This window comes from Salvia splendens, chromosome 19 (genome assembly GCF_004379255.2).
Source record: "Salvia splendens isolate huo1 chromosome 19, SspV2, whole genome shotgun sequence".
Classification (NCBI taxonomy): Eukaryota; Viridiplantae; Streptophyta; class Magnoliopsida; order Lamiales; family Lamiaceae; genus Salvia; species Salvia splendens.
Genome location: NC_056050.1, coordinates 20080183 through 20106712, shown reverse-complemented (window position 1 = coordinate 20106712; position 26530 = coordinate 20080183). Strand labels below are relative to the sequence as shown.

At 39.8% G+C, this 26530-nt stretch overlaps 2 protein-coding genes across 2 annotated transcripts; both read right to left on the bottom strand.

Annotated features, from left to right (window-relative positions):
- Window positions 1-1102: 1102 nt before the first annotated feature.
- On the bottom strand, window positions 1103-3548 carry LOC121780249 (40S ribosomal protein S3-2). The gene is made up of 6 exons (XM_042177790.1): window positions 3430-3548; window positions 3109-3256; window positions 2496-2667; window positions 1768-1822; window positions 1542-1673; window positions 1103-1454 (listed from the first exon to the last, which is right to left on the bottom strand). Exons 1-6 carry the CDS (start codon window positions 3457-3459, stop codon window positions 1290-1292), a joined length of 702 nt encoding a protein of 233 aa, XP_042033724.1. The 5' UTR covers window positions 3460-3548; the 3' UTR covers window positions 1103-1289.
- Window positions 3549-21060: 17512 nt separating this feature from the next.
- LOC121780433 (peroxisome biogenesis factor 10-like) lies at window positions 21061-24692 on the bottom strand. Its single transcript, XM_042178062.1, has 11 exons — window positions 24361-24692; window positions 24090-24121; window positions 23668-23757; window positions 23208-23302; window positions 22891-23077; window positions 22624-22693; window positions 22449-22527; window positions 21934-22067; window positions 21660-21754; window positions 21432-21520; window positions 21061-21333 (listed from the first exon to the last, which is right to left on the bottom strand). The coding sequence occupies exons 1-11, from the start codon at window positions 24560-24562 to the stop codon at window positions 21231-21233; spliced, it is 1176 nt and encodes a 391-aa protein (XP_042033996.1). The 5' UTR covers window positions 24563-24692; the 3' UTR covers window positions 21061-21230.
- Between the last annotated feature and the right edge of the window lie 1838 nt (window positions 24693-26530).

The window sequence follows — 26530 nt, the reverse complement described above, 5'->3', positions numbered from 1 at the left end:
ATGTATACCACATGGCAATCTTATTTGGTGTGCCTCATTAAAAATAAGTGTATATTATGCCATTATAATCATTTGGCCATATATGCTATACATTTCCATTTGGCAAGATATCATTAGTGAGGCACACCAAATAAGATTGCCATATGGTATACATGGACTAGGGAATTTTTTTAACTTTCCGGTTGTAACATTAAATTTCAATATATGTGCTAGTACTAGTCCAAAATAGTCCAATATATGTCTGAATATTTAGTCCACCTCAGCATTTTTGTGTTTTTAACGTTATTATATTATTTCAGTGTCTCATAAATTGTTAACAAGATTGTCAAAATCACAATGAAAAATCAAATTCTGATATGTTCCTTTATCTTGGTATTATCGCAGCTTTATTCTTTGCAATCTGGCTTTGAGTTGAGAGTTGAGAGTCTTTCTCATTTGGTTACGACATGGCTGATGCATTTTGTGGTGTTATTGATTCATCTCTGCTCAAGAAGAAGGTGCTGTATTTGTTCATGGAGGAATTCCTCTAGCCCACATGTGATCTTCACCATAAGTTTATAACTAGCTACGATTTCTAATTCTTCTAAATCTCAACCTTCTATATCTTTACTATTCTTGATGTTCTATGTTTTCTAATTTTAGATCTATTTGCATCTTATATAGATCTCACTTTTGTTTTATAAAGTTTAGTGATTTAGGAGTATCTTGTTTTAATGATTTGATTTGAAATGTGCTGAAACCGGTCATTTCATGATAGAGAGACAAAAAAGATGTCAATGTGTATGACTTGGTCTAATGGTAGAACGATTAATGTTTGAGATCAAAAGTCTTGAATTCTCTTATATTTCTGAGTATTTACCTGTTAAAAAGATATTGATAAAATGTAAATCTAGTGATATGGATGGAAGAAGTATAGAATGAAAGACCGAAAGCAAAATTATGATAAATTGGTCAAGTCGCATTGAAACATTGTTGCCGCATGACGTATGATGACGTAACAATTTTTAATAGATTCTTCTTCAATATGAACACTAATCACACTATGCTATCTAATCAAATGTTGAAATACATTTTAAAAAGTGTTTCCCACCACACACAAGAATAAAATCCAACCAATGAATCTTGGTGTGGAAAAATATTTTTACTGATCTGTCTCATCAATGTCATCATAAACATTACAAAGGGAATAATGAGAACAAGTTTTACTAGATCAAAAAGTATAAGGAATTTGTAGCAGTTCAGAAACATAGATATGACATAGTACTATTCTGGTGAAAACACACTCATTTTCATGCTACTTCGATGGCAGGTGCAACAGTTTGAGGAATTTGAGGAATATACTCCTCTTCCTTTGGCGGATGGATGGTGACAACGTCCGGCAAAGGTGTCATTGGCCCAACCTTGCCCTTCGGATCCCAGTCGAGCATAATCTTAACCTTGATACCAAGTACACCCTGAAGAAAAATCATAAGATTGTTAAGTTGATGTCAGCTAAGAGTTTGTAGAAACGCGCATAACAAAAGCATAATCAAGAACTGAACCTGTCTAAGTAGAACATGTCGCACAGCAGCATCAATGTACTCCTTGACGGGTTGCCCAGAGGAAATCATGTATCCATCCTTGAATTTCATGGACTTGGCGCGCTGAGCACGGAGCTTTCCACTTACAATCACCTATAGAGAATAAGATTACAGTCTAGAGTGAATATTGGGATGTACGTAGACTGTAGTAAGGAATAAATCAGGAACAAGATATGTTCCAACCCACCTCACATCCCTTGGCACCATTCTCCATAACAAACCTCAGGACACCATAGCAAGCCCTAGACAGAATAATAGAAATGCAATTAGTTGAAATGAAATGATACAAGACAGTGCAATCCTCAGAAATTATGATGCGGATACAAATGTTAAGTTTATTAACTGTAATTTGAGTTATCCTTTTCTTTACAGTGATCTTTTACAATTGACGATGGATCAGATTTCAAGTTACATAGTCGAGTGCAAAAACTTTCAAATGTTAAATGCATAATATGCTTAAATAAATTACAAAAGACCAATTTTACAAAAAAATAAAAAGAATGGCATAGATCGTGGCGTATGGTCTATGGTATTGCATGCCATGAAAGCAAGAAAATCTCACAAGAGATCTAAATGATAACACAGAGCAGGAAGCTGTTCATTTTCTAAATTAAATATCTTCCCATCCCCAAATTGCACAAGAGAAATAAAAATATTCTCTGGACACATAATAGATGGGAAGATAGATTTAGTCACCTTCAGACACGAGATAGACACTTATTACTGCCATCACGCTGTAACGATGACGATTAAAGAAACAATTGCTACGTACATTAACTTCATCACAAAACTGTATTTTCTAATATCAAACTTAGCCTAGGCAATGTACTTAGCTCATCACAAAATTTCAGGAAGTGTGTCTGGATGAAAGATCTATCATAGATGGGAAGCATACCAAAAGTGTGAAATGCATACCTCCGAACAGCAAGGCCTCCAAGAAGCTTGTACCGCAGTGACTCGGCCTGAGCAATGGCACAGAGACCCCTATTGTTGACCTTCTCAGCATAAAGCTCCACACTGTTCTCTGGGAACTTGAAACGCTTTTGAACGACTGATGTCAGCTCCCTAATTCTCCTACCCTTCTCTCCTAAAAAGTTTAAACACAAAAATGATATAACTATCAAAATATATAAAAAAAATCGTTCATACATACGCAAACTCCAAATTGCAACCAGAGAAAGAGGAAAACAGATTTATACTCTTCAAGTCGGAAACTACCAACTCTCATGTCATGTTATCGCATAAACATGATCATGACATGTAAACAAAATAGTGGAAATCAGATATGTACCTCACAGAAGATAAAAACTCACATTAATCCCTATAATATCAGAGTAGAACAAAGAATGAAGAATCCACAATATAACAATACCAAACTGTTTTCCCTAAAAATCAAAGGGACATAGTGAATCTGTATAAATCCTGAATAACCAAGCATTGGTAAAAGCCTATTAAACGCAGTAAATTAACGATTGCATAATACTCAAATAAAATTCAAAATGCAAATACGATTGTTTGATTCAATTACCGAGTACGTTCTGTGTACGAGTAGCTCGGATGATGATTTCGGTGCGCATCGGCGTGACTCGAACCTCCACACCGGAGTAGCCATCCTCCGCCAGCTCGCGAGTCAGCACCTCGTTTAGTTCGGCAAAGAACACGCCATCCGCAACAAACTAAACGCAATCATAGCAATCAACGTATTAAGAGAAAACAAACTTGAAGAAATTCAAAATACTCAATTGCGTTGAATTAATAACAAGTTTAATCCGATTGAAAGAATAAAACATCGGATTATGCACTATGATCGGATTTTGATGAGAAGACTTGGGAGAAATCGATAGCTCACCTTTCGCTTTTTGCTCATCTGCGTTGCCATGTTTGTCTCAGCTCACAGCAGCTTATCGGTGCGGCGGGTTTTTGTTCTCGACTCTATTAAAACTATGGCTAAGAAACCCTAAGAAATTTACTACTCAAATAATGGGGGAAAATCGGGTTTATGGGGGTGTTTACACTAAAGATTACGTAAATGTACCCATTTTGTTATCTATTCCATAAATGGGAAAAACGCCAACCACATTGGCGTGTGTTTAAGTAAAAACGCCAATACTAATGGCGTGTTTTAAGGTAAAAACGCCAACGAAGTTGGCGTTTTCTACTTGTGTCGTATTTTGGGGCGTATTCTCTCCGATTGCAATTACGATAAAACACGCCAACTTGGTTGGCGTGTATAAATAAAAAAACGCCTTTGTAATTGGCGTGTTATCGTTGTTGAAACGACGAACATATTGGCGTTTTCCTAAAAGACGCCAACATGATTGGCGTATTTACTAAATATTAGAAACGCCAACCTGAGTGGCGTGTTTACTCAGGGTGATATATCAGGCGTTCCTCCCCCAAATCGCGAAAATCTCACCATACACAGCCTTCGCGATTTCTCCAGCGGCGCGCATCCTCTCCGCGATTTCGGCCTACATTCATCAATCGGTGCTATTCTCCCCCAAATTCATCTATTTTATTCGGTTAGTATGCTTACCTTTTACATTATTAGAGTAATTGGTGGATAGCTAGGGTTTGTAATGGGTTGTGAATTGAGTAGAAATATTATGCATTTTAGATTGGTTGAATGATATTATTGTTGATTATTATGTTGGATTGTTTGGGTTTAAGTTAATTTGTGTATAAATTTGATTATAAACCTAAACCCTAGGGTTGTTATAGCTAAAAAATTGGGCAAATTGTTTTGATTTATGTGGGTTTTGGTTGATTAGTTTAGATTGTTAAATTTGTTTATATTGTTAGGTTTGTCAAATTGAAATTGGACAAATTGAAAATGTTAGGTTAGGCAAAATTGAAATTGGTAGGTTGGGCGAATTGTTAATTGAAATTGTTAATTTTGTGTAGGTGAATTGGTTTATGATTTTGAATGTGCAATGTTGTGTAACTTGCTTATTTGATGTTGGTGTTCAATTTTGTGATATTGGATTAAATTGTATCTAATTATTGAAATGGTTTATGGTTGGTTATTGTTGAATTTGGTTTATGAAATTGGATTAAATGTTATGGTTGGTTATTGTTGAATTTGAATTATGTAGGTAAATTATGGCATCATCTTCAACCTCTCGTCGTCGGCTTGCATGTGGTCCTGCGGATCCATCTGTATTATATTTTCAGAGACAACACGTCTCTAACAACATATGGGCAGGAGTTCCATCCGAAGATGTACGCTGCCGACGATTTGAAGGAAAAATTTGGGATGTTCCCATCCAGCAACATGTCTTGACAATAGTGGACCAGATGGGGTTTGGGGGTATGTTAAGGTGTGGTAAACCAAAAGAAATTGACCACCATCTTATCACAGCTCTGATTGAACGTTGGAGGCCAGAGACTCACACGTTTCACTTTCCAGTCGGTGAAGCGACTGTGACACTGGAAGACGTGGAGGTCTTATGGGGCCTGAAAGTTGATGGAGAGGCTCTGACAACTTACATCCCCCCGACGGACGCGGGATATTGGACGGACAGGTGTATGGATTTTCTAGGATTCATACCGGAAGCATCCGAGTTGAAGGAAATGGCTTTTAAGCAGACGAGCTTATCGCGCCAATTGAGGATTGAGCTGTCTAATGACCACGAACACTACATATATGCTCAGCGGGCTCGTATCTATTGTCTGCTATTACTTGGTGGTCTGATGATCCCCAACGCCACCGGAAATAAAATTCCGTTCTTCTACCTACACTTTTTCATGGATATAGAACGGTGTTCTACATATAGCTGGGGTGGGGCGACGCTTGCTTGCTTGTACCACAATTTGTGTGAAGCGGCCGTTGGTCAGAGGACGGATGTAGGGGGAGCCTTAACTCTATTACAACTTTGGGCTTGGGAGAGAATCCCAAATATTAGACCGAGGATGCTAGATCCCGTGCATACAGACTATCTACCATGTGCAAGCGCGTAAGTTGTTCATTAATTGCGTTTTTAAACTTAATGTTCATCAATTTTCGTGTTCTTCGCTCATAATTTAAATTTTTTAGATGGAATGGCCCGGCGTCATATGTAAAAGCACCCGGACATTGTGTTGAAAATTTCCGAGATCAGTTCTCCATGATGCATCCTAATCAGGTACTTCATATATTTATAAAATGTTTTTGGTTTTTTGTTTTTTGTTTTTATGGAAATTATTTTGAAAAATTTGTATCACATGTAGTTTATTTGGAGGCCTTATCTCCACCGGGAGTTGCCGGAAAGTTGTGATGCCGGTCGTCCTATATGGATGTCGATCACAACGCTTATTTGTTGGAATCTGGCTGAGCCACACCTGCCACACCGAGTGTTGCGCCAATTCGGGATTGTCCAACCGTATATCCCGGATCTCCCCCGGTTCCACGGTTCTGATTTTTTGAAACAGGATCGCCGTGGAAAAGCTGGTCAGAATTGGGTTCAATGGCACGCCAATTATATACAGGAGTGGGACAACAGACACTTTACGATATGGACTGATCTGGAGGACAGTACTGAGCCTGTTGCAACGGAAGAATATATGAATTGGTTTCGCCAGATCACTGTGGTGTATTTAACCAAACCCGGCGTGCATGCTGAAGAGGGATTCCACGAAACCGCATCTTCTCATAACTTTACGGTACATTATTCATACTTAACTAAACCCTGATTACTTATTCAAATTCATATTATGATATGTACTTAACTTTGAAAAATTGTAGGTGGAGACGCTTCACAAAATACGTCACTATCTAAGTGGTCGAGCTGCGACAGGACATTTCTGTCCGGATATGGAAACCATTTCGAGGATGGTTGAAGAAGGACTGCAGATATCCGGGGAGCCTCAGCTGATGGACTACCCTCCTTCGCAGCGCTCTGCAATGGACGTGGACGTACCCATAAGGCAAAAGGCAAAACGACGAACCAAGCAGAAAACCGTCCGCGGAGAGTCGTCATCTCAGTTCGTACACGACTCCGATGACGATTTTGAGGACCCACCTCCACCGAGCTCTGCACTTCGAGGCCGTCATTCTATTAGCCATACCGGTGGTACCGGAGAAGATATTGGCCTCAGTGATGTCCCCGCTTCTCCACCGCGGTCGTCTGTGCAGGAGGATCTTGAGAACGCTGTTGTTCAAGATACTCCTCCCTCAAGGATCCCTAGATCTACATCTACTATTGGGAAGGGGATACGGCGTCTGTTTATGCGGAAACGTCGTGACGATTGAATTAATTTGAACTCTTGATATTACTGTAATTTGATATTGATGTTTTTTCATTTGATTTGAACTCATTGATTTTAAGTCTTTATGATTAAGTATTTGGATGTCTGAATTATTATTTCCTAGTAGAAATGAAAATGAAAACAGGCAAATAAAGAGATATTGGCGTTTTTGTGAATGTAAGTCTTTGTGAAAAACGCCAATGCTATTGGCGTTTTTAAGTTAGTTTATATTTTTGCCCGTTTTGTCTACGACGAATGCGGACATTCTGAACAAACACGCCATTCCCGTTGGCGTTTTTAATAAGACGCCATTCCCGTTGGCGTGTTATTTAAAAACGCCATTCCCGTTGGCGTTTTTAAGTGAGTGTGCACGGAACGAGCCAGGCGGCCGAGGTGCCGAGCAGGGGGGCCGAGGTGCCGAGCAGGGGGCCGAGATGCCGAGCCAGCGGCCGAGGTGCCGAGCAGGCGGCTGAGGTGCCGAGCAGGCGGCTGAGGCTTTTTTAATAAGACGCCATTGCCGTTGGCGTGTTATTTAAAAACGCCAACGGCATTGGCGTTTTTAAGTTAGTTTTTTCGTTGCTCGTTTTTTCTACGCCGAAAGCGGACATTCTGAACAAACACGCCAGTCGCGTTGGCGTGTTTCAGTAATAACACGCCATTCACGTTGGCGTTTTAAAGTGAAAAGACGCCAATTAAGTAGGCGTCTCTTCAAACACGCCACTCACATCGGCGTGTCCTATAAAAAAACGCTCCCACAGCTAAGAGTTTTTAATCATTTCATCATTATTCAATATATAAGTACATACAAATATTACCCTATACATTAGTCCAAATCTTGCTAAATACAGAAATCCAATATTACACAATGCATACGTTCAATTGTCTCGCCTTTTCCGCGTAAAAAAGCTACGGATCCCCTTCCCGATTCTGGCGGTTGAGAGTCTAGACGGAGGAGTCTCTCGCACAACGACATTCTCTAAATCAACCCCAAAATATTCGTCTCGCACAGAAGACCGAGGTGGAGAATGTGGGACATCACTGAGACCGATGTGTTCGCCTGTACCACCAGTGTGGCTGACAGAGTGACGACCTCGAACTGCAGATCTTGGTGGAGGTGGAGGCATAAAATCGTGATCGACATCATCAGTGTGACTGACAGAATGACGACCTCGAACTGCATATCTTGGTGGAGGTGGAGGCAAAGAATCGTCAGCGGCATCATCTATCAACTGATTATCCATCCTTGGTGGAGGTGGATGCAAAAAATCGTCAGCGGCATCATCTACCAACTGAGTATCCATCCTTGAATGAGCATTCGGGCAGTTGCGCCTGTCGTGACCTGGTTGACGGCAATGTTTACATCGGCGTCGGGCTCGTGGCTGGTCAGCTTCACGGACATCCATCTGATTAGGAATCCTAGTAGTACGGTATCGACCGCGACTTTTAGGCATTAACTGAGCTCGTGAACATTGCAAAGTCCATTCAGGCACGGCCCAATAATCTTGGTGTCTGGGTGGATTGAACACCGTAGAATATTGGTGTACCCAAACACTTGTGCGGTATACGGGATCAACAAGCGACAGCATGTTGTCGTTTCTAAAACGCGCAACTGCCGCTGCATGTGAACATGGAAGTCTCCACATCTGCCACTTTTGACATTTGCAGTGCGAGTCCAAGTACTTTACCTTCCACTTATTAGCGCCCTTTCCACCAATTCGACGCTTTGTTCGAACCACATAATGCCCTGCAATTGTGTTGGGTGCTCTCACATTATGCAATTGACCTTTTGCATCATTTTTGCACACCTTTTCATGCGCCCACGGGGTAAGTGGTGTGGCACACTGTGTTGATGCAATTGACCGGTCATTGAACCATTCTATTGTCCTCCAGAATATCATATCAATGCAAGCTTTAATTGGGAGTTGTCTTGCGCCTCTCAACACATTGTTGTAAGATTCCACCATATTAGTGGAAACCTCACCCCATCTTTTGTGTTTGTCATACGCCAGATTCCATTTTTCTAACTCCACGGCATCAAGGTACTGCAAAGCCTCGTTGTTGACGTTTCGAAGTAAACGACGTCTGATCTTAAACTTGCGCTTCTTGGTAGCAATACCAATTTTCCAAACAAGTCTTTTGACCATGATACCTTTGTGATTCTGCAAAACATTCTTTCTAACATGTACCAAGCAAAATCTGTGATGACCCACATTGGGTTCTTCTTTCCATATGGGAGAATTCATTGCATCTATGATTCCCACATGCCTATCAGATATGACACATATTTCATGCTTTGCTACATGAAGTCTAATGCGTTCCATAAACCAATTCCAACTTTCTTTGGTTTCCTCATCAACAATGGCATATGCAACAGGCAAACATTTCTTATTAGCATCAAATCCAACGGCAATAAGAATTTTACCTCGACATCGTCCACGTAGATGAGTTCCATCAACCGTTAAAACTGGTTTGCATAGTTGAAAAGCCTCCACAGCTGGTCCAAAAGCCCAGAATACGTACTTGAATACCTTGTTCATACCATTGCTTAATATGTCATCGTGCATCCATTCCACAATTGTGCCAGGATTTTGTCTTTGCACTTCATTCAAATAAGCTGGTAAAACTTTGAACGACCACTCCCATCCACCGTATACAAGCTCAATCGCTGTCCTCCGAGCATACCATGCTTTCTTGTAACTAACTTTGACATGAAATCTATTTTCAATATCCGCCACAATTGCTTTTACCTTGTAGCAAGGATCGTTTTCTATCTGATGGCGAACACTCAACGCTATCATACCCGACGAAAGATTAGCGTGACCATTATAGTTATGACATGATGACTATGATGTTGAGTAATTGCCGAATACTCAACATATAATTCAATTACACCTCCAATAACCATACTCTCACTAAACATTAGTTGCATGCATACTTCTTCTAGTTGAACACCTATAAACGTGACTCCGGATCCAAAGCATATAGTACGTTTCCATATTATTTGAATATTGTTTTCATATATGCTTATCCCCATCCTTTCACAAATTTTTTCCACAAGGTCATCGTACGAAATTGTTTCATCCAACATAATGAATCCTTTAGCAAAAGGAGGATCATACGAAATAACTGCTCCGGGAATTATCTTTCCACCCCAATATAAATTGACACACCACGTCATACTATCTGCAATAATGTAAAACACAAATAAATATGTATTATTTTTACATTCATCATTATGTAGAGTCAGCCAAAAAATTGACAAAATAATTCTATTAAATACACTACAATATGTATTATCATAACAATCCATAAAATATACTATAACATATAATAGCATAACAATTGGTCAAAATATTTCCATTAAAATATATACTATCATAATAATCCATCAAAATATTAGTGTACCCATAATAATTGGTCAAACTATTATATTAATTACACTACAATATATATTATCACAACAATCAATCAAATATTGGAAGACTAATGTTTAGAAGAATGAGTCTAAAATTTGATATACTAACCGATTAGAAGGACTAATGGTTGAAAGAATTAGCCAAATTCAAAATATCCACGCTTAAATCCACCACCGGGTCGACCCGAGCGAAAGGTTTTTATGCGTTTGGGAAGGGTTTTCGCGTTTTGGGGAGGGAAAGTGTTTATGGTCGCGATGTTGGGGGAGATCTGATAAGGATATGGTTCAACAGAAACACGCCGCTCAAATTGGCGTTTTTAAGCATAACACGCCAACCTCAGTGGCGTTTTTATTAATTAAACACGCCAACTACATTGGCGTTTTACCTGGTATACACGCCAACTTCATTGGCGTTTTTTCCCGTCGCTGTATTTGGCGAAAATACACCTCCAATACGACGCGAAGATAAACGCCAATGAGGTTGGCGTTTTTACTAATAGAAACGCCAATGTGGTTGGCGTTTTTCCCATTTTTGGAATAGATAACAAAATGGGTACATTTACGTAATCTTTAGTGTAAAGTGCCCCATAAACCCGATTTTCCCCAAATAATGGAGTATCTCATTATATTAACCTAGTACATTCAAGATTTAAGAGCATCCACAGTGGGGCATTTTATCCTCCCACTCATTCACCTATAGTGGGATGCCCTATAGGCTTCTCTATAGTCTGCCCTAAGTATTGTAATTATTTGAATATTTAAAACACTACAAATATTGGAAAAAAAAACTTCATTTCATTGAAAATTCAAACATTACAGTACGAAATTAAAAAAAAACTACAAATTCTCAACGGCAATTACGGTCCCAAACTTCTTCAATCATGTCGTTCATGAGCTGAGCATGATCTTGTTGGTTGCTCATTGAGGCCCGTTTAGATAGAACCTCATTGTAGCCCATCGGTAATCCTCGAACGTGGGGCGGGGTCGTCGTGCAGGAGCTAGATCCACCTTCATCATCGCCCCAATCGGTGACACTTCCACCTTCATGTTCGACTATCATGTTATGCAAGATGATACACACATACATGACATCGGCGATAACTTCCTTGTACCATAAACGCGTCGGACCTTTCACTATTGTCCATCGTGCTTGGAGCACACCAAATGCCCGCTCCACATCCTTCCGCTCAGCCTCCTGCTTTTGCGCAAATAAAACTCTCTTGTCACCCATTGGGCAGCTGATCCTCTTCACCAAAACAGGCCACCTTGGGTATATGCCATCGACTAAGTAGTACCCCATATGATATTGGCGTCCGTTGGCAGTGAACTCGATGGTCGGGCTGTTGCCATTGCAATGCTCGGTGAAGAGGTTGGATGAGTTGAGGATATTGATGTCGTTGTTGGACCCCGCTACACCGAAGTAAACATGCCAGATCTAGAGCCGATGGTTAGCGGCGGCTTAGAGGATCATCGTCGGGTGGCTGCCCTAGTATCCACTAGTAAATTGGTCTCTACACGCCTTTAGACAATTCTTCCACTCCCAGTGCATACAATCTATGCTCCCTAGCATTCCAGGAAAGCCGTGCGCCGTCTCGTGCATCTTCATCATGGCCTGGTAATCCACAGTAGTCGGCTTTGGCAAATATGTGCTGCTATAAGCCTCCACAACTCCCCTACAAAAATTCTTCAGGCACTCGCGGCCAGTTGTCTCCCCCGACGTGAAGGTACTCGTCGAACATGTCCATTGTGGTGTCGTAGGCCAACTGCCGGAGCGCAACCGTGGACTTCTGCAACGATGTAAGTTCGGGTTTGCCGATGCCATCTTCTCGATACTGGAAGTATTCATCACATGCCTCCAACGTTTGGACAATGCTAAGAAAAAGATATCGTTGCATTCTAAAACAGCGGTGAAAAATCGTCGGGCCTCACTGTGGTTGCTTGGTAAAATAGTCTACGAACAGACGTTGGTGAGCTACGTCGTGCTCGCGGCGGACAAACGTCCGACGTCGAATCGGCCTCGGGATCTGCACCGCCTGGACCTGCTCCGCCGCTTCACGCTCGCGCTCCATTTCGGCCAAGCATTCCGCCGCAGCCTCATGAGCGCAATCGAATAAGGCCTGAGTCAAGGCCCGATTAATGCCCTCCGAGGTACTCTAGTCGTCGCCGGGTCTCTTTTTTTAGTGAGAAAGATTGGGAAAGAAATATTGGTGTGTGGGAAAAGTGAGAGATGTGAGAGAAAATTTGGTGTGGAAAATGTAATGAGAAATGAGGTTTAAATAGATAAAAAATCGGAAAAAAAAAAAGAAAACGCGTTGCATCGTCCGCGTAACCCGCAATGGGGTGGACGATACCGCGGACGATGCGTGTTCCGACGCCATCGTCCGCGGACAATGTATAGGGCGCTGACGATGCATCGTGCATCGTCGGCATGGCTACAGTGGCGGACGATAGCCCGCCTGATGCATCGAGCGGACTGTCGTCCGCCCCACTATGGATGCTCTGAAAATTTTGTCACGTCCACGATTTATATTCTTAATAGTACTAATATTTTGCTATTTTAAATTAATAAATCATTCTACTACTATATGTCTATATCATTGTATTCAAATCTATTTTGATAAAACTAAATTAAACTATAAAAGTAGAATTTTCATTGACAATTTTTTTTCTTATTTTTTAAAATCCACCGAGAATCAAAATGTAGACTTTAACTAATTGTTTGTGTCTTTCCTCTCTTTTATTATTATTCCTTATACTTTTTTGCAATAAAACTATACAAATATTGAAATCATCCATGTTATACTACTGAAATATAAACTCGAAATGGGGCCGTACAAATCCTACAAAGTGTTTATAAAAAGTTTATAGAGAGTATGATAAGATTATATATTTACAATAACATAATTCGCCCGGCAAAATTTAATTCTGCAATTAAGGTTTATATACGGGAGGAGATCCTCTGCTGTTCAGGTCATGCTGTGGTATTAAACGCACATCACACTTAATGAAACGCAAGATTGGTTCTTTTCCTTTTCTTTTTATAATATTTTTATTTTGTATTATAGCTACGATTTTTTATTTAAATAGTAGTACTAAATATTCTATGAAAAGAAAACACACTCATGATTAACACAATTCCAATTTTTAATTTCGTTTTCGTAATTTTATTTTATTATAGACAAGAAACTAATAATACTATTAAATATAAAAGCAAAAACGTTAAATAAAATCAAAGTACTTAAAAAATATAAATATACATACACAAGAAATTATAGAGATGCTAATCATGAATGTACTTGCCTTGCATAGAATATTATAAAAAGAAAAGGAAATAAATCAGGAACAAGATATGTTCCAACCCACCTAAACAAGCCCACCGGTTCCGGTTCCGGCGGTTAATGTTCCAACCCACCTAAACATGCCCACCGGTTCCGGTTCCGAACCGGAACCGTGGCCTTTTTCCCGAACCGGAACCGTCGGAATTCGGGTTGCGGTCCGGTTCCGGTTCAAGATATTTCAAACCGGAACCGTGACCGAACCGGCGGTTCCGGACGGTTCGGAACCGGCGGTTAACCGGCCGAACCGCCGGTTCGGGCGCTAATTTCAAGGCATGTGGATGGGGCAACCGGCGGCAGCTTTTCAGCTGAAAAACCGGCCGGTTCCGGCGGTTTTTGGGCGGTTAACCGGCGGTTAACAGTGAAAACCGGCGGTTAACCGCCGGTTCAGGGGTTCCGGATGCGGCGCGAGAAACGAGGCGACATGACGCAGCTTTTGCAGACGGTTTTGTTGACCGAACCGGCGGTTCCGGCCCGGAAACCGGCGGTTTTGGCCGGAAACCGGCGGTTCCGGCGGTTTTCCGCCAAAACCGCCGGTTTTTGCGAAAATTCAATTTTTTTTTTTCAAATTTCAAATTCGAATTCTTCCATTTCCCCCCCCCCCCCCCCCCATTTTTATCTATAAATACCCCCTCTATCCTCATTTACATTCACCTCACTCTTGTGTTAATAAGAGTTTCTCTCTTCAATCTGTCAATTCTCTCTCTTTGTCTCCAATTTCTCATTTGTGCTATTGTGCTTCCATTTAATTACGCAAGTGCTACTCTTATTACGCATTGTTATACACTTATACTTGTTCCCGTAGTTCTATAAGTTGTCTTCCTTTCTCAATTGCTAAAACAAAAAAAAAATATTATTCCATATTTCTACATTTCTACATAGCAATATGTCTTCATCCCGAGAAGGTCGTGTTGATAAGGGAAAGGAAAAGGCCAAGAGGCCATCTCGGAGATCCGTTATTGATGAAATTTCTCAAATGAACATGGATGAGTGGCAGGTTAATATTTATTATCTACTAATTTAATTAATTTTGAATTACATTACATTATTGTTCATAATTTTATTTTGTATTTACAATACAAATATTATTTTGTAGGCTCGAGAAGAGCAAGATGTGGCACATGCTATTGCTCTCTCTCGCTCTCAATACCAAGGCGATGCTTATGTTGGTACCGGTAGTGGTGCTCCCGGTCGCGGTGCCTATTCCCAACAAAGTCCAACCCCTGTGAATGTTGATGAAGACGATGATGATGATGACGACGAGGAGGAGGGGGAGGAGGTAGAAGAGGTTCAAGAAATGCCACCCCCACCACCACCAAGGAGTCGGCGTGGTCGTGGACAACCTCCTCAACCTCCTAGACCAGCTGAAAGGTCTTTAACCTCCAACATCATGGTGAAACATTTCAAGAAGGTACAAGATAGTAACGATCCTAACACTTATAATGTGTATTGCAACTATTGCGAAAACGTATACACATTCCGAAGGGGTGGAGGATACGGTACATTTACCCGTCACATGGAGAAAGCGCATCCGGTCGAGTTTGGTATCGCTCCAACCCAAACTCAACTCAACTTTCAACATGGAGTCGGGACCGGGAGTGGGACGGATTCATCCCAAACATCAGGTACGTGTAGCAATACTCTTTTGAAATATGATCACAAAAATGCTCTTAATGTGATGTCTAGATTTGCCGTTATGAAACATTTTCCATTCAATGCTTTTGATAACGATGCTTTTGAGTCGAGTATGCGGCAAGTTTATAATGCCGCTGCAAGAAAATTGAGTCGAACTTCAATGACTCGGGCCGTTGTTCGACAATGCATGGAAAAGAAGGCGCAATTAGGTACGTTTATTATTAACTTAGGGCATAAAGTTTCTATTTGTTCTGATGTGTGGACTGATTGTTTTTGTAAAAATTCGTATATGGGCATCACTGTGCATTTCGTTGATCACAGTTGGACTTTAAACAAACGTTTGATTGCATTTCGGGAATTTCCCGCACCACACAAGCAATTGCTCAATTGATCATTCAAGTTTTGAATGAATTTCAATTGATCAATAAAATTTTTTCTATTGGTTTTGACAATGCTAGCGCTAACACTGCTAGCATAGATGAACTAATCAGTGCATGTTCTCCTGTTATTGATGGTAAATATTTTCATGTGCGATGTATTGCCCATATTTTGAATTTGTGTGTTCAAGATGCGATCGATTTGTGGCAAAAGTATGTTGATCCTATTAGAACTGCTGTGAAGTTGATTCATAACAAAGCTCATATTGGTAGAGCTTGGAAGAGATATTGTCATGGTAAGCAATGCAGGTACACCAACTTTCGTTTGGATGTTTCAACTCGTTGGAACTCGACATATGATATGTTGGAGTCGACTTTGAACCACATTGAGTATTTATGTGATTTTTTTAGAAGTTGTCCTCATGTTCCTTCTGATTTGATTTTGATACCCGCTTGTTGGGACCACAGCATGGATTTATTTCGATTATTCCGCGCTTTCAAAAATGCCACTGTTGAGTTATCCGGTGTTTATTATCCTACTTTTGTGCGCGTTTTGGAGCATTGCATGTATGTGGCAATTGGTTTTAAAACTTGTGTGAAAAATACTCAATTCATTGAGTTGAAGGCAATTTTGTTTTACATGGTTGAAAAATGGTTAAAATATTTTTCACGTATTCCAAATGTGTTTTTGATTGCAAAATGCTTGGATCCAAAGCGGAAGTTGCATGGTGTTTATAAAATTTTAGACATGTACTATGGTTGTTTGCACGCTTTGGATTTTTCCCAACTCCGCGAAATGGGCTTGACAAGAGGAGAATGCTTCGAACTAAGTATTCCGGATGTTGATGAAATCAAACTAAGGTTAGATAGTGCACTTCGTTCTCTCTACGCGGAATATGAAATGCGGTATAACACCGCTCACCAGGTACGTGCTCCTCCTAGTCCGTCTACATTTGATTTTGGTGGAGGGGATTTTACCAATATCATGATTGATCCCGACGTAGTATCACAATTGCAAGATCTATACGGTACTACAACCAATAGGACTAGAGCGACTAGTGAATTAGATATATATTTGGAATCGCGCTCTATTTTTCAAGATGCAGGTCCTCCTACTCAACAAATTGACGTCCTTAATTGGTGGGGAACACATGACAAAGAGTTTCCGATACTCTCCATCATGGCTAAGGAGATATTCGCCGTTCCCGCTTCCACCGTCGCCGTTGAACAAGCTTTTAGTGTCGGCGGTTGTGTCCTAGACGACAGAAGGAGCAATCTCTCCGCCAAGAACATGGAAGCCACTATGTTACTTGACGATTGGGCAAAGGCGGACATGAGAGCACAAGAGCCGGATTTCGACTTCCGTGTAGAGAGTGATGGTGAAGAATTTTCTTCCGATGGCGAGGTCAGAAGCGAGAGCACTCAACATTAGCAATGAGTCGACGGGGGGCGGTGAACGGCGAGCACAGCCGACCAAAAAGGTAAGCAAGGTAAGAGAACTACGTGGGCTTTGATTCCTCAATAAAATTGTGGATACGTAGACACCTCAACTTAAATTTGAAAAGTTTAACTTCGAAAGTTTAAGTTGAGCTCAAGCCCTTTTCAATTATTTCCCCCCCCCCCCCCCCTCATGTTTTTTTATTTGTAATTGTAATGTATCGTTGTTGCTGCTAAGTTGTACTTGAAGATCATTAAAATATATTCCCCATTTGATAAGTATCTTATTGGTGAAAAAGTGGATATCTTTGGGGCAAATGGTACTGGAACACAAATTTATATATGATCTTGAAGTATCATCCAGATTCCATATATAAATTTGTGTTCCAGTACCATCTGCCTCAAAGATACCCACTTTTTCACCAATAAGATATTTATCAAATGGGGAATATATTTTAATGATCTTCAAGTACAATTCTTCTCGGAATCAACCATTTTTTCTTGCAAAATGTTGCCCATTTTCTAAGCAAACACGTATCAGCACGCCATATACACATTGCTGCATTTCTAATAGGGGCAATTTGATCTTCCAAAGCAATCAATGCATCTCGAACACACATAGTCAGAATATTATTCAAGCATGGAAAAAATTAGCACTAATAGATAGTTTGTTCTGATTTTTTCCATGATAGATGCTTGAATAATGTTCTGACCATGTGTGTTCGAGATGCATTGATTACTTTGGAAGATCAAATTGCCCCTATTAGAAATGCAGCAATGTGTATATGGCGTGCTGATATGTGTTTGCTTAGAAAATGGGCAACATTTTGCAAGAAAAAATGGTTGATCCTAAGGTAAGAGAACTACGTGGGCTTTGATTCCTCAATAAAATTGTGGATACGTAGGCAACTCAACTTAAATTTGAAAAGTTTAACTTTGAAAGTTTAAGTTGATCCCAAGCCCTTTTCAATTTATCCTTTTTCCCCCTCATTTCATGTTTTTTTTATTTACCTTCCGAGTCCCACGAGGCGACGACACTTGTAAATTATATTATATTGTTGTATGTTGTTGTATTGTATTGTATACTTATGTATTGTAAATTGTAATGTATCGTTGTCCGTTACAACTCAAAATCAATAAAATTTGTTTCATTTCCTCCTTATTCGTCTTATTTGTGCTTGAATTATGCATTATCTTGTTCCAATTTATTGTATAAAGCCAAATTTCAAATTTAAAAAAAAAATAATAATAATAATTGAACCGCCGGTTTCGCCGGTTCGAAAACCGGAACCGGAACCGGAACCGGAACCGGAACCGGAACCGTGAAATAGCCTCACGGTTCGGTTCCGGTTCCGAAGACGACCGAACCGGAACCGGCGGTTCGTGAACCGTGGGCATGTTTAAACCCACCTCACATCCCTTGGCACCATTCTCCATAACAAACCTCAGAACACCATAGCAAGCCCTAGACAGAATAACAGAAATGCCATTAGTTGAAATGAAATGATAGAAAGCAGTGTGCAATTCTCAGAAATTATGATACAATTACAGCAGATGCAGAGGTCAAGTTTAAAAACTGATGAGGCCTAGCTCAAGTGGAGGTGTTGGGTACAATCTCGCCTTGTGACTCGGCCCCTATTGTTGACCTTCTCAGCTCTCTGGGAACTTAAACGCTTTTGAACGACTGGCGTCAGCTCTCTAATTCTCCTACCCTTCTCTCCTCAAGAGTTTAATTATAACATAGTTTCTTCATATTGAAATAAAAAAAAAACTTCGCATAATTCAATTTGATCGGATTTTGATAAGGTGCTGAAGGAGAAACTGATAGCTCACCTTTCTCTTTTTGCTCATCTGCGTCGCCATTGTTTCTCAGCTCTCTTTCTCGACTCAATAAAACTGTGGCAGAGAAACCCAATGAATGAAGTGAAACCCTCTGGCCACCCGTGCCCGTAATACGTCACGCCGGGACGAGACGGCGGCGTGACGCGTTGCAGCGCCCCGTCTCGTCCCCAGCCCGCCGAGACAAATTCCGTCCCGCCGAGACAGATGGCGAGACGTCTCGCCACGCGCCAGCGCGACGTGGCACGCTCCGGAGCCATGCGTGACGCCCACTCGCGGCCCGCGAGTGTGCATCGTCATGCTGACGCAATAAATCATTTTTAAATTCGAATTAAAAAATATATTAAAAAACAAAAAACGGTAATATTACCATTAATATTACCGTTTTTCTTTTTTTTTTTTACTCTATAAATACTCCTAATTCATCCTCATTTCACACACAGATACACATCTATTCTTCCCAAATCATCTTCATTTCCTCTCCAATTTTCATCTAACCTCCAATCACAAAATGTCCGGCGACTGAAACTCTGGCGGTGGCGGCTCCGGCGAGTTCGACATCAACGTGTACGGCGACTAAGGGGGCATGTGCAATGTCCTGGGTGGTGGTTCCGGTTCGTCGACGCTGGGCACCCAAGGTTCGTCGACGCCGGGGGTACCAACCACCCCATTTTGATGTGGATGCATACGCCCCGAGGTATTCGCAGGGATTATCCCAGATTCGGGAGGATTATTCCGTTGAACCCACTCCGGAAGAAGGCCGAGGCGGTGGAAGCGTCAGGGCGGAGGAGAAGGCCGACGACGAGGAGGAGGATCTAGGCCGGCATCCGTACAGCCCCAAAGAAACACTGGCAGTGTACAACGCCTGGATCAGCGTCTCGCACGATCCCATCGTCAGGAATCAACAATCCTAGAAGTGCTTCTGAGAAAAGGTCACCGAGGCTTACCACGAGATTAAGCCGAAGGGGTCCCGCCGCCGCGCATATAAGATGCTCCGTGCTCACTTTGACCGAGTCGACAGAGAGGTCAAAAAATTCTGCGCCATCTACAAGAGTGAAGCGGCTCATTACCAAAGCGGAGCCATAGGAGCCGACATTCTAAGGTCGGCTTTGCGAGTCTACTTCGACGACACCGCCAAACAATTCAAACATGTCGATGTTTGGGAGGTCGTCAAAGACGATGAAAGGTAGGCCAGCGGTGTCCGGTCCAGCTCAGACTCGACCTCGAAGCGCACGAAGCACACGGAGGGTGACCAATACTCGTCTAGTGAGGGCGGTTCGGGCAGCGCCGCACAAGAGTTTGCCTCGCAGGAGGTTGAGGGCACGGCAGACGATGTCGGGGGTCCTCCCGTGGGCCCCGTCGGCCGCAAGGGAGAAATGCGACGAAAGCGGCTAGAGGGTGGAGGGGCCAAGCCGAATCAAGCCAGGCGGGCTCGGGGGCACCTTCGAACTCCCTAATGTCCATGTACATGACCGCCACAATGGCAGACACTTCCCGCATGATGTCTCCCCAATACCTAGCCTATCTTGCCGGAATTGAGTTTATGGCAAGACAACTTGGTATTCCGCCTCCAGGTGGCTTCAGTGCACCTCCACCGCCTTCGGGGGATGATTCACTGGCGGAGTAGTTTTTTTTATTTTCTATAAAATTGTATTTTAAATTATGTAATTTTTATTTTTTTAGGATTTTATTTATGTGTTTTTTTTTTTAATTTTAAGTTGTATTTTTATTTTATGTTAGTAATTTTATTTTATTTAATGAAGTATGCTTTTATTAATTGAATTTGGTTGGAAATAAAAATAAAAAATGAAATTGAATGAATAGTCATTTAAGAGACGGTTAAGGGACGGATAAGAGATGGAGGGTTGCAGGTTCCGTCCCTTAATTAAGAGATGGAGTAAAAAAGTACAATGGGACCCATAAATAGTAATTTAAGAGACGGATAAGAGATAGCGTTGCAGATGACCTAAAGCCTAAAGGAGACTAATTAAATGAGTCTCTCTTTTTTATCTACTTACGTTATTTTAATAAATTGAACATTGAAATTATGCAAAACTTATACGAGACCACCTCAAAAAGAAAAAAATATATATGTAAACCGTTTTTTACTCGTAACATAAATTTAATAAATACTGCTACTACTACAAAGTATGAAATTATTACTCCATAAACCAATAGTACATTCAAAAAACGTATAAAAATTAATGACACAAGACTAAATAGATTAAAGTTATGAAAATTAAATGAAATCGGAAACCAAAATTATTACTAGTATGTTTTACAAATTGGTAAAGGCAACCAATAGTATTTACTCTTCAGTTCTAATTTAGGTTCACATTGTAGTATACAATCTAAAAACGAAATCACGACGGATCTCTTCCCGTATCTAAAATTCGGAATGATACAAGCAAACGAGGCTCGAATGAGTCACAGGCGAACGACACAGAGGGCACTCTGGCTTCTCATTACACCACTCCATAATGCAGTTCCTGTTGATGAACAACAAAAGAAAATAGCATCAAGAGATATGAAAGAGGTGGAATTCATCCACTAAGATCCCGGCAACCTGAAAAAATTGAGCTCGTACCAGCAAAACACGTGGCCGCAAGGAGTGGCTGTTGGGGACTGGCGATTGCTCAGGCATAGTGTGCATTTGCTCACTCCAATCACTTGAGACTGAGAAAAAAGAGTCATTCTTGGATGTTTATATCTACGATGTGAGCCATTGTGCATCTAGATGATGTGTGGGTGACTTTTATACGTTATGAATGCAGGTTATGGGTATATGTTTGGGGAGGTATGTGGCAGTGCATACCTCTGAAGTAGATGTAGATTCTGATACCAAACTAGTCTTTGCAGAGTCGTCAGATATGAGATGGCCTTCCTCGTTTAAGATGGGTAAACCTCTTCCTGCCAACAGAGATTTTAGAAGTTCGTAAGTAGTTAAGAAACCAGCAACCTTCAGAGATCAGATATTTTTCTTCTAGATATGATCTGAAGACTGTTGTTATGCTAGAACGAAACAAGTAAACCGAAGGGATCAATCTGACAGGTGATAATGAAATCTTCAGAGTCAATTGGAAAATAACCTGTTGAAGTTCGATAATCTCCAAGGGATGTAGGCTGAATCGAAGTTGCAAGAGAAGATAAATTGCTCCTCCTTAATCCTTCAGCAGCGATTATACAGAGCTGAACTAGAAGGAAAACGCCCAATATTTGATATCTGTGCCGAATGATAAGATTTAGGCACGGACCTTATTCAGCTAATCATATACAATAACAGTGTCATCCAAAACATCTTAAGACAAGAAGTGACACTAGGACTTACTGTGCAGAAAAAAAGGGCAAGGGCATGATTAATGCATTTAAATTTTAGAGTGATAACTCTATGTAACTATCACTCAGTATGTGTATAAGGTTTTCAACAGGAAAGGACATATCGCATCAATATATAAGGGAGTATCAGATAAAAAACATCACTCCTTCGATTTAGCACCATTCGGAAGGAAGACTTATCAATAAGAGGTTCCATGAAATCATAAATGATGCCAGATGAATAATTATCAGTATCTCTGAGCATGGCGATAATACAATTTATCATTACCTAGGCCTTTGATTGTTTGGTTTGCCAATAAACACATAACGAATTCCAGAAGCTCGTTTTGACAAATGATAATATAGGCCTGTGCAATTAAAGAGCAGTATGAGAATCATAAAGCAAGATAGCTTATTCTTCAACTAAAACAGCTTTTATAATATATAGAGCATAACCATTTCACCTTCAAAATAAAAGAACATGAGGTTTGTTCGAAGAAGCAACATGAAAAGCTCACGGCCTATAGGTAGCACCTGAATTCAACAATACAAAGGATGAATTACTTTGGTTAAGGATTTAATGAAAAGCTCTTCTGATTAAATCTGCAAACATATAATCAGGAAACATATTCTAATGGACATCAAATTAAAAGATGGAAATCCATTCTTAAAAATATGCCTGGGTAAGGTTTTACAGATCAGAGCAAGATTAATATGGTAGAAGTGCATACTGAGGGCAACCTCCGAACTGCAGAGGACCACATTCCAGCTATTCTGGCTTTCAATCTTGACAAAGTTGATGATGTAACTTCAGAGTTTCCAGATAAATGAATTTGACTGCTTGAGGTACTTTCAGCATCCATGGCGTCATTCGATAGTAAATCAGCCATAGTAAGGCCTTGGGAAGCAATACGCGAGCTGCAAACCAGAGAGATTGAATAGTTTAGCATTACACATAATTCTCAATCACTAAGCACCTTAAGCTTCAAAGAATTTGAAACTGATAAGCAAGCAGGAGAGATTAAGCATTATATGGAACTTTCAGAACCTTATCCTTTCAGCAATATACGGGAATGCTGTCTGGTAAAGAATGAAAAGAGAGCGCCTTGCCGGAGTTGGAGGAAGTCCATGTGGTCCTGCAACCTGTAATTGTTCCACAATTTTCTTCATCAGTAAAGTTCTAAATGACTTGTGCTCGGCAATGCTGAACCAAACAGAAAAAAAAATACAGGAACTGAATACACAATGTGGTAGTTGAGAAACATTATTTCGGAGGCGACTAACTGATGAATATTCCAACAGTACTAATAACAAGCATCTTAGGCTCACATTTCTCGAAGTAAGAGACTTTATCTAAGAACATACCACTCAGAGTAAAATAACACCATGAAGAAACTATCCTCCATTTAAGCTCAGCGGCACAATTTATCTACCTCATTAAGGTCAATTAGTGCTATGTGCTTATACACCCAAGCAAAACAAACTAAAGCCTATGATGCGAGATGCACCTGAGTGATGTCACAATACTCTTCTCCAAGGGTCTGTTTTCCTGCACCAGTGGTTAATAGGAAATAGAGCATCTGGCCCAAAAGCTTTGTCTGCAAAATAAATTAACCCAGCCCCATTACAACAAAATCTCACAAAATCAAAAGTACATAGTCAAATTCTCAGAAATCACAATTCCATCAGCAAAAACACAAGCAGCTCCTAAACCAATTTATGCCTACTAAAGATTTAAATTAGGTATGCAATAGCACCATCTTAGAAAGACAGAAAGATCTCTACTATACCATTATACCAGAGTAGGATTCATGCATATTAAAACAAGAGACTGACAAACAAAACGCAGCAGATTCATAATATATCACATTTTAATTCAACTCTAAATGCCTAATTGCATAATCTAACTTGTGGAGAACGGGGAAATCACCTCACTCTGATATGCAACAGCAACTCTTGTACCTGAAAAAAAAAACACAGGATGCATAATTACATTGACGTAATCAGTGAGAGCAATGCTCAAAACAGAATTTCGCTAATACGTTAATTAGTTATTCAATATGATTGGGCGTATGAAATTGGAAATTAATACTATAAAACACATATATTTCTATCTTCTAGGAATCTAACGCCACAAAATTATAACCACGAATGATGATTTCAATTAGAAGGGGGGAATTAGGTAGATTAGTTAAGAATACCAAAGAGGTGGCGGAAGGCGTCGCGGCAGGCGTCGTATACGAAGGAAGCGTACTGTTCGTCCTTCTCAGCTGCTCTCATTATTTCTGGCTGCGCCGCCAGCGGAAAGGTCCGTACGCCGCCGCCGCTTCCACTAGGTCCGGCATCCGAGGTGTTGCTGCTGCTGGCATGTCCCATAACCGCAGCTGCTTCTGTAATTCCCATCCTCCCCTCTTCTGCAGAGATATCCAGTGTTTCCAGAAAGGGAAATCAAGACGGCGCCGTTTCGGTTTGGGATGAAATGAAGTGATGATAACTGTGATAAAATAAAATGGAAATGTAACGCCAGGCAAATACTCCAATTCCAAGAATAAATAGGATAGGGAAATGCTATGTTGGGATTAGAGCCATTAAATTCTTTCTTTCTCTATTTATAAATATCATTTTTAAATTACTAATTTAATTAAAAATACAGACTTTATTTAATTTTAAAAGTTGTGAAATTAAAATTCTAACCAAAGTTAAATAATTAAAATTTTCAAATATACCTTCGATTGTTATGAGCTCATAGTACTCGTTTTAACTGTCCCATTTGGACTAAAACCGTTTAAAAATCGGACAAAATCGGGTTAAAACCGTTTAAAAATTGACGGAAATGTTAGTGTAGGATCAATTGTGATCAGAGTTGAAATGTTCAGGATGCCAAAATTCAAAAGATAAAATATATGACCAAAATCGTAAAATTGACATATGTTCAGGACTAGTTTTGACCTTTACTTCAAAAAATTTATATTCATGTTACTTTTTCCATGTTTACAAAAAATTTTTAAAATTCTTCTTTAAATACCCCTTATCAATACTTCAAAAATTGATACCTCGCGCAAGTTACTGGCTCCGCCTCTGTCAACACGTCATGCACAATGGATTATATGTTGTTCGACGCATAGGTGAAGATATTGATGACGCATACACCTTGAAATATTAAATTAATGTGATTTTATTGCATTGGAGATTGGCGACGGGTGGTAGATCCATATGCATACACGTGATTGTTTGAATTTGTTACTATCTTAGAACAATTAGGAAATCCTCATCCTCATGTATAAACTACACAAATTTATCTTTCAAATACTCCTATTCTTTTTCTTTGATTTACCAATTTATCTTTCAAATACTCCTATTCTTTTTCTTTGATTCCAATGAGGGAAAGCTGTGGATTTGACCCCTATTGTATTGTATTGTATTGGAATTAGGCGCCCATCTTTTTGTTGTTGTAAATTAATCTCTGACTTCAGACCTCTTCCATAATTTGGTATCCCATTTCACATTCAAATCTTACATACATTGATGAAATCCACTAATTGCAATGCTAAATCAACACAAGAGTAGAAATGACCATTCTCTTTTATTCTATTGTTTTTTAAATTCTATGATCACATAACCTATTGGTATTCAGGCAGCCTGCAACAAATATATTTACTTAAAATAAATATGCACATTACAAAAAATTTATTTAAAGACACTTATTTGTGTTTCTAAATAATTATTTGCGCTTTTAAAAGCATCATCAGTTTTGACATCCAACTAAAATTAAGTGGCATAAACAAAAGTGTCTCACAAAAGTAAAAGATAAAGGCTCAGTAGACAGTTGTATTTCTCTTTAATTGCACTCTCAATTTTGACTATTTTGCTGTAATTTTACAACACAAACTAATTTCATATCCTTATAAAATAAGTTTGTTGATTGTTGTAATGACCGCCCAAACAAAAACTCGATTAATTAATGGGATTTATTTTGTATGATAGAATATATAGATAGCCCAAACAAATTACTCGATTAAATTAATTGGATTTACTTTGTATGATAAAATAGCTAGATCGAAGAAAGTATAGATTAATTTACTGTTTGGTTTGATTAATGTATTGATGTTTAAATTATTTGAGAATTTATTTTTTCAAAATTATATAAAATAATTGTTCTAAAATGTGTTGTATCATGCATTTCGATTTTGTCACATTGTTTTGGAAACAAGAATTCAAAGGGCCAACAAATATTCAGTCCACTCAGTTATATTGAGACTTTAGAGCAACGAGCCCAATACTGAAAATCGGCAGAGATGTCTCAATTTTTAGATGGGGAATTTCAAAAATTGTTGTTCGGTAGAAAAATAAAATATAATTGGATGTTTTAAG

Bases quoted from the DNA above. Each gene is read 5' to 3' on its own strand.
- LOC121780249 (XM_042177790.1), bottom strand. From the start codon at position 3,459: ATGGCAACGCAGATGAGCAAAAAGCGAAAG. The intron at 3,257-3,429 runs GTGAGCTATCGA...GATTGCGTTTAG, and splicing joins AGATGAGCAAAAAGCGAAAG to TTTGTTGCGGATGGCGTGTT. The intron at 1,455-1,541 runs GTTCAGTTCTTG...ATTTTTCTTCAG, and splicing joins GACATGTTCTACTTAGACAG to GGTGTACTTGGTATCAAGGT.
- LOC121780433 (XM_042178062.1), bottom strand. From the start codon at position 24,562: ATGGGAATTACAGAAGCAGCTGCGGTTATGGGACATGCCAGCAGCAGC. The intron at 23,303-23,667 runs GTGCATCTCGCA...GAACAATTACAG, and splicing joins AGTATTGTGACATCACTCAG to GTTGCAGGACCACATGGACT. The intron at 21,334-21,431 runs GTACGAGCTCAA...GTTCATCAACAG, and splicing joins TGCGGCCACGTGTTTTGCTG to GAACTGCATTATGGAGTGGT.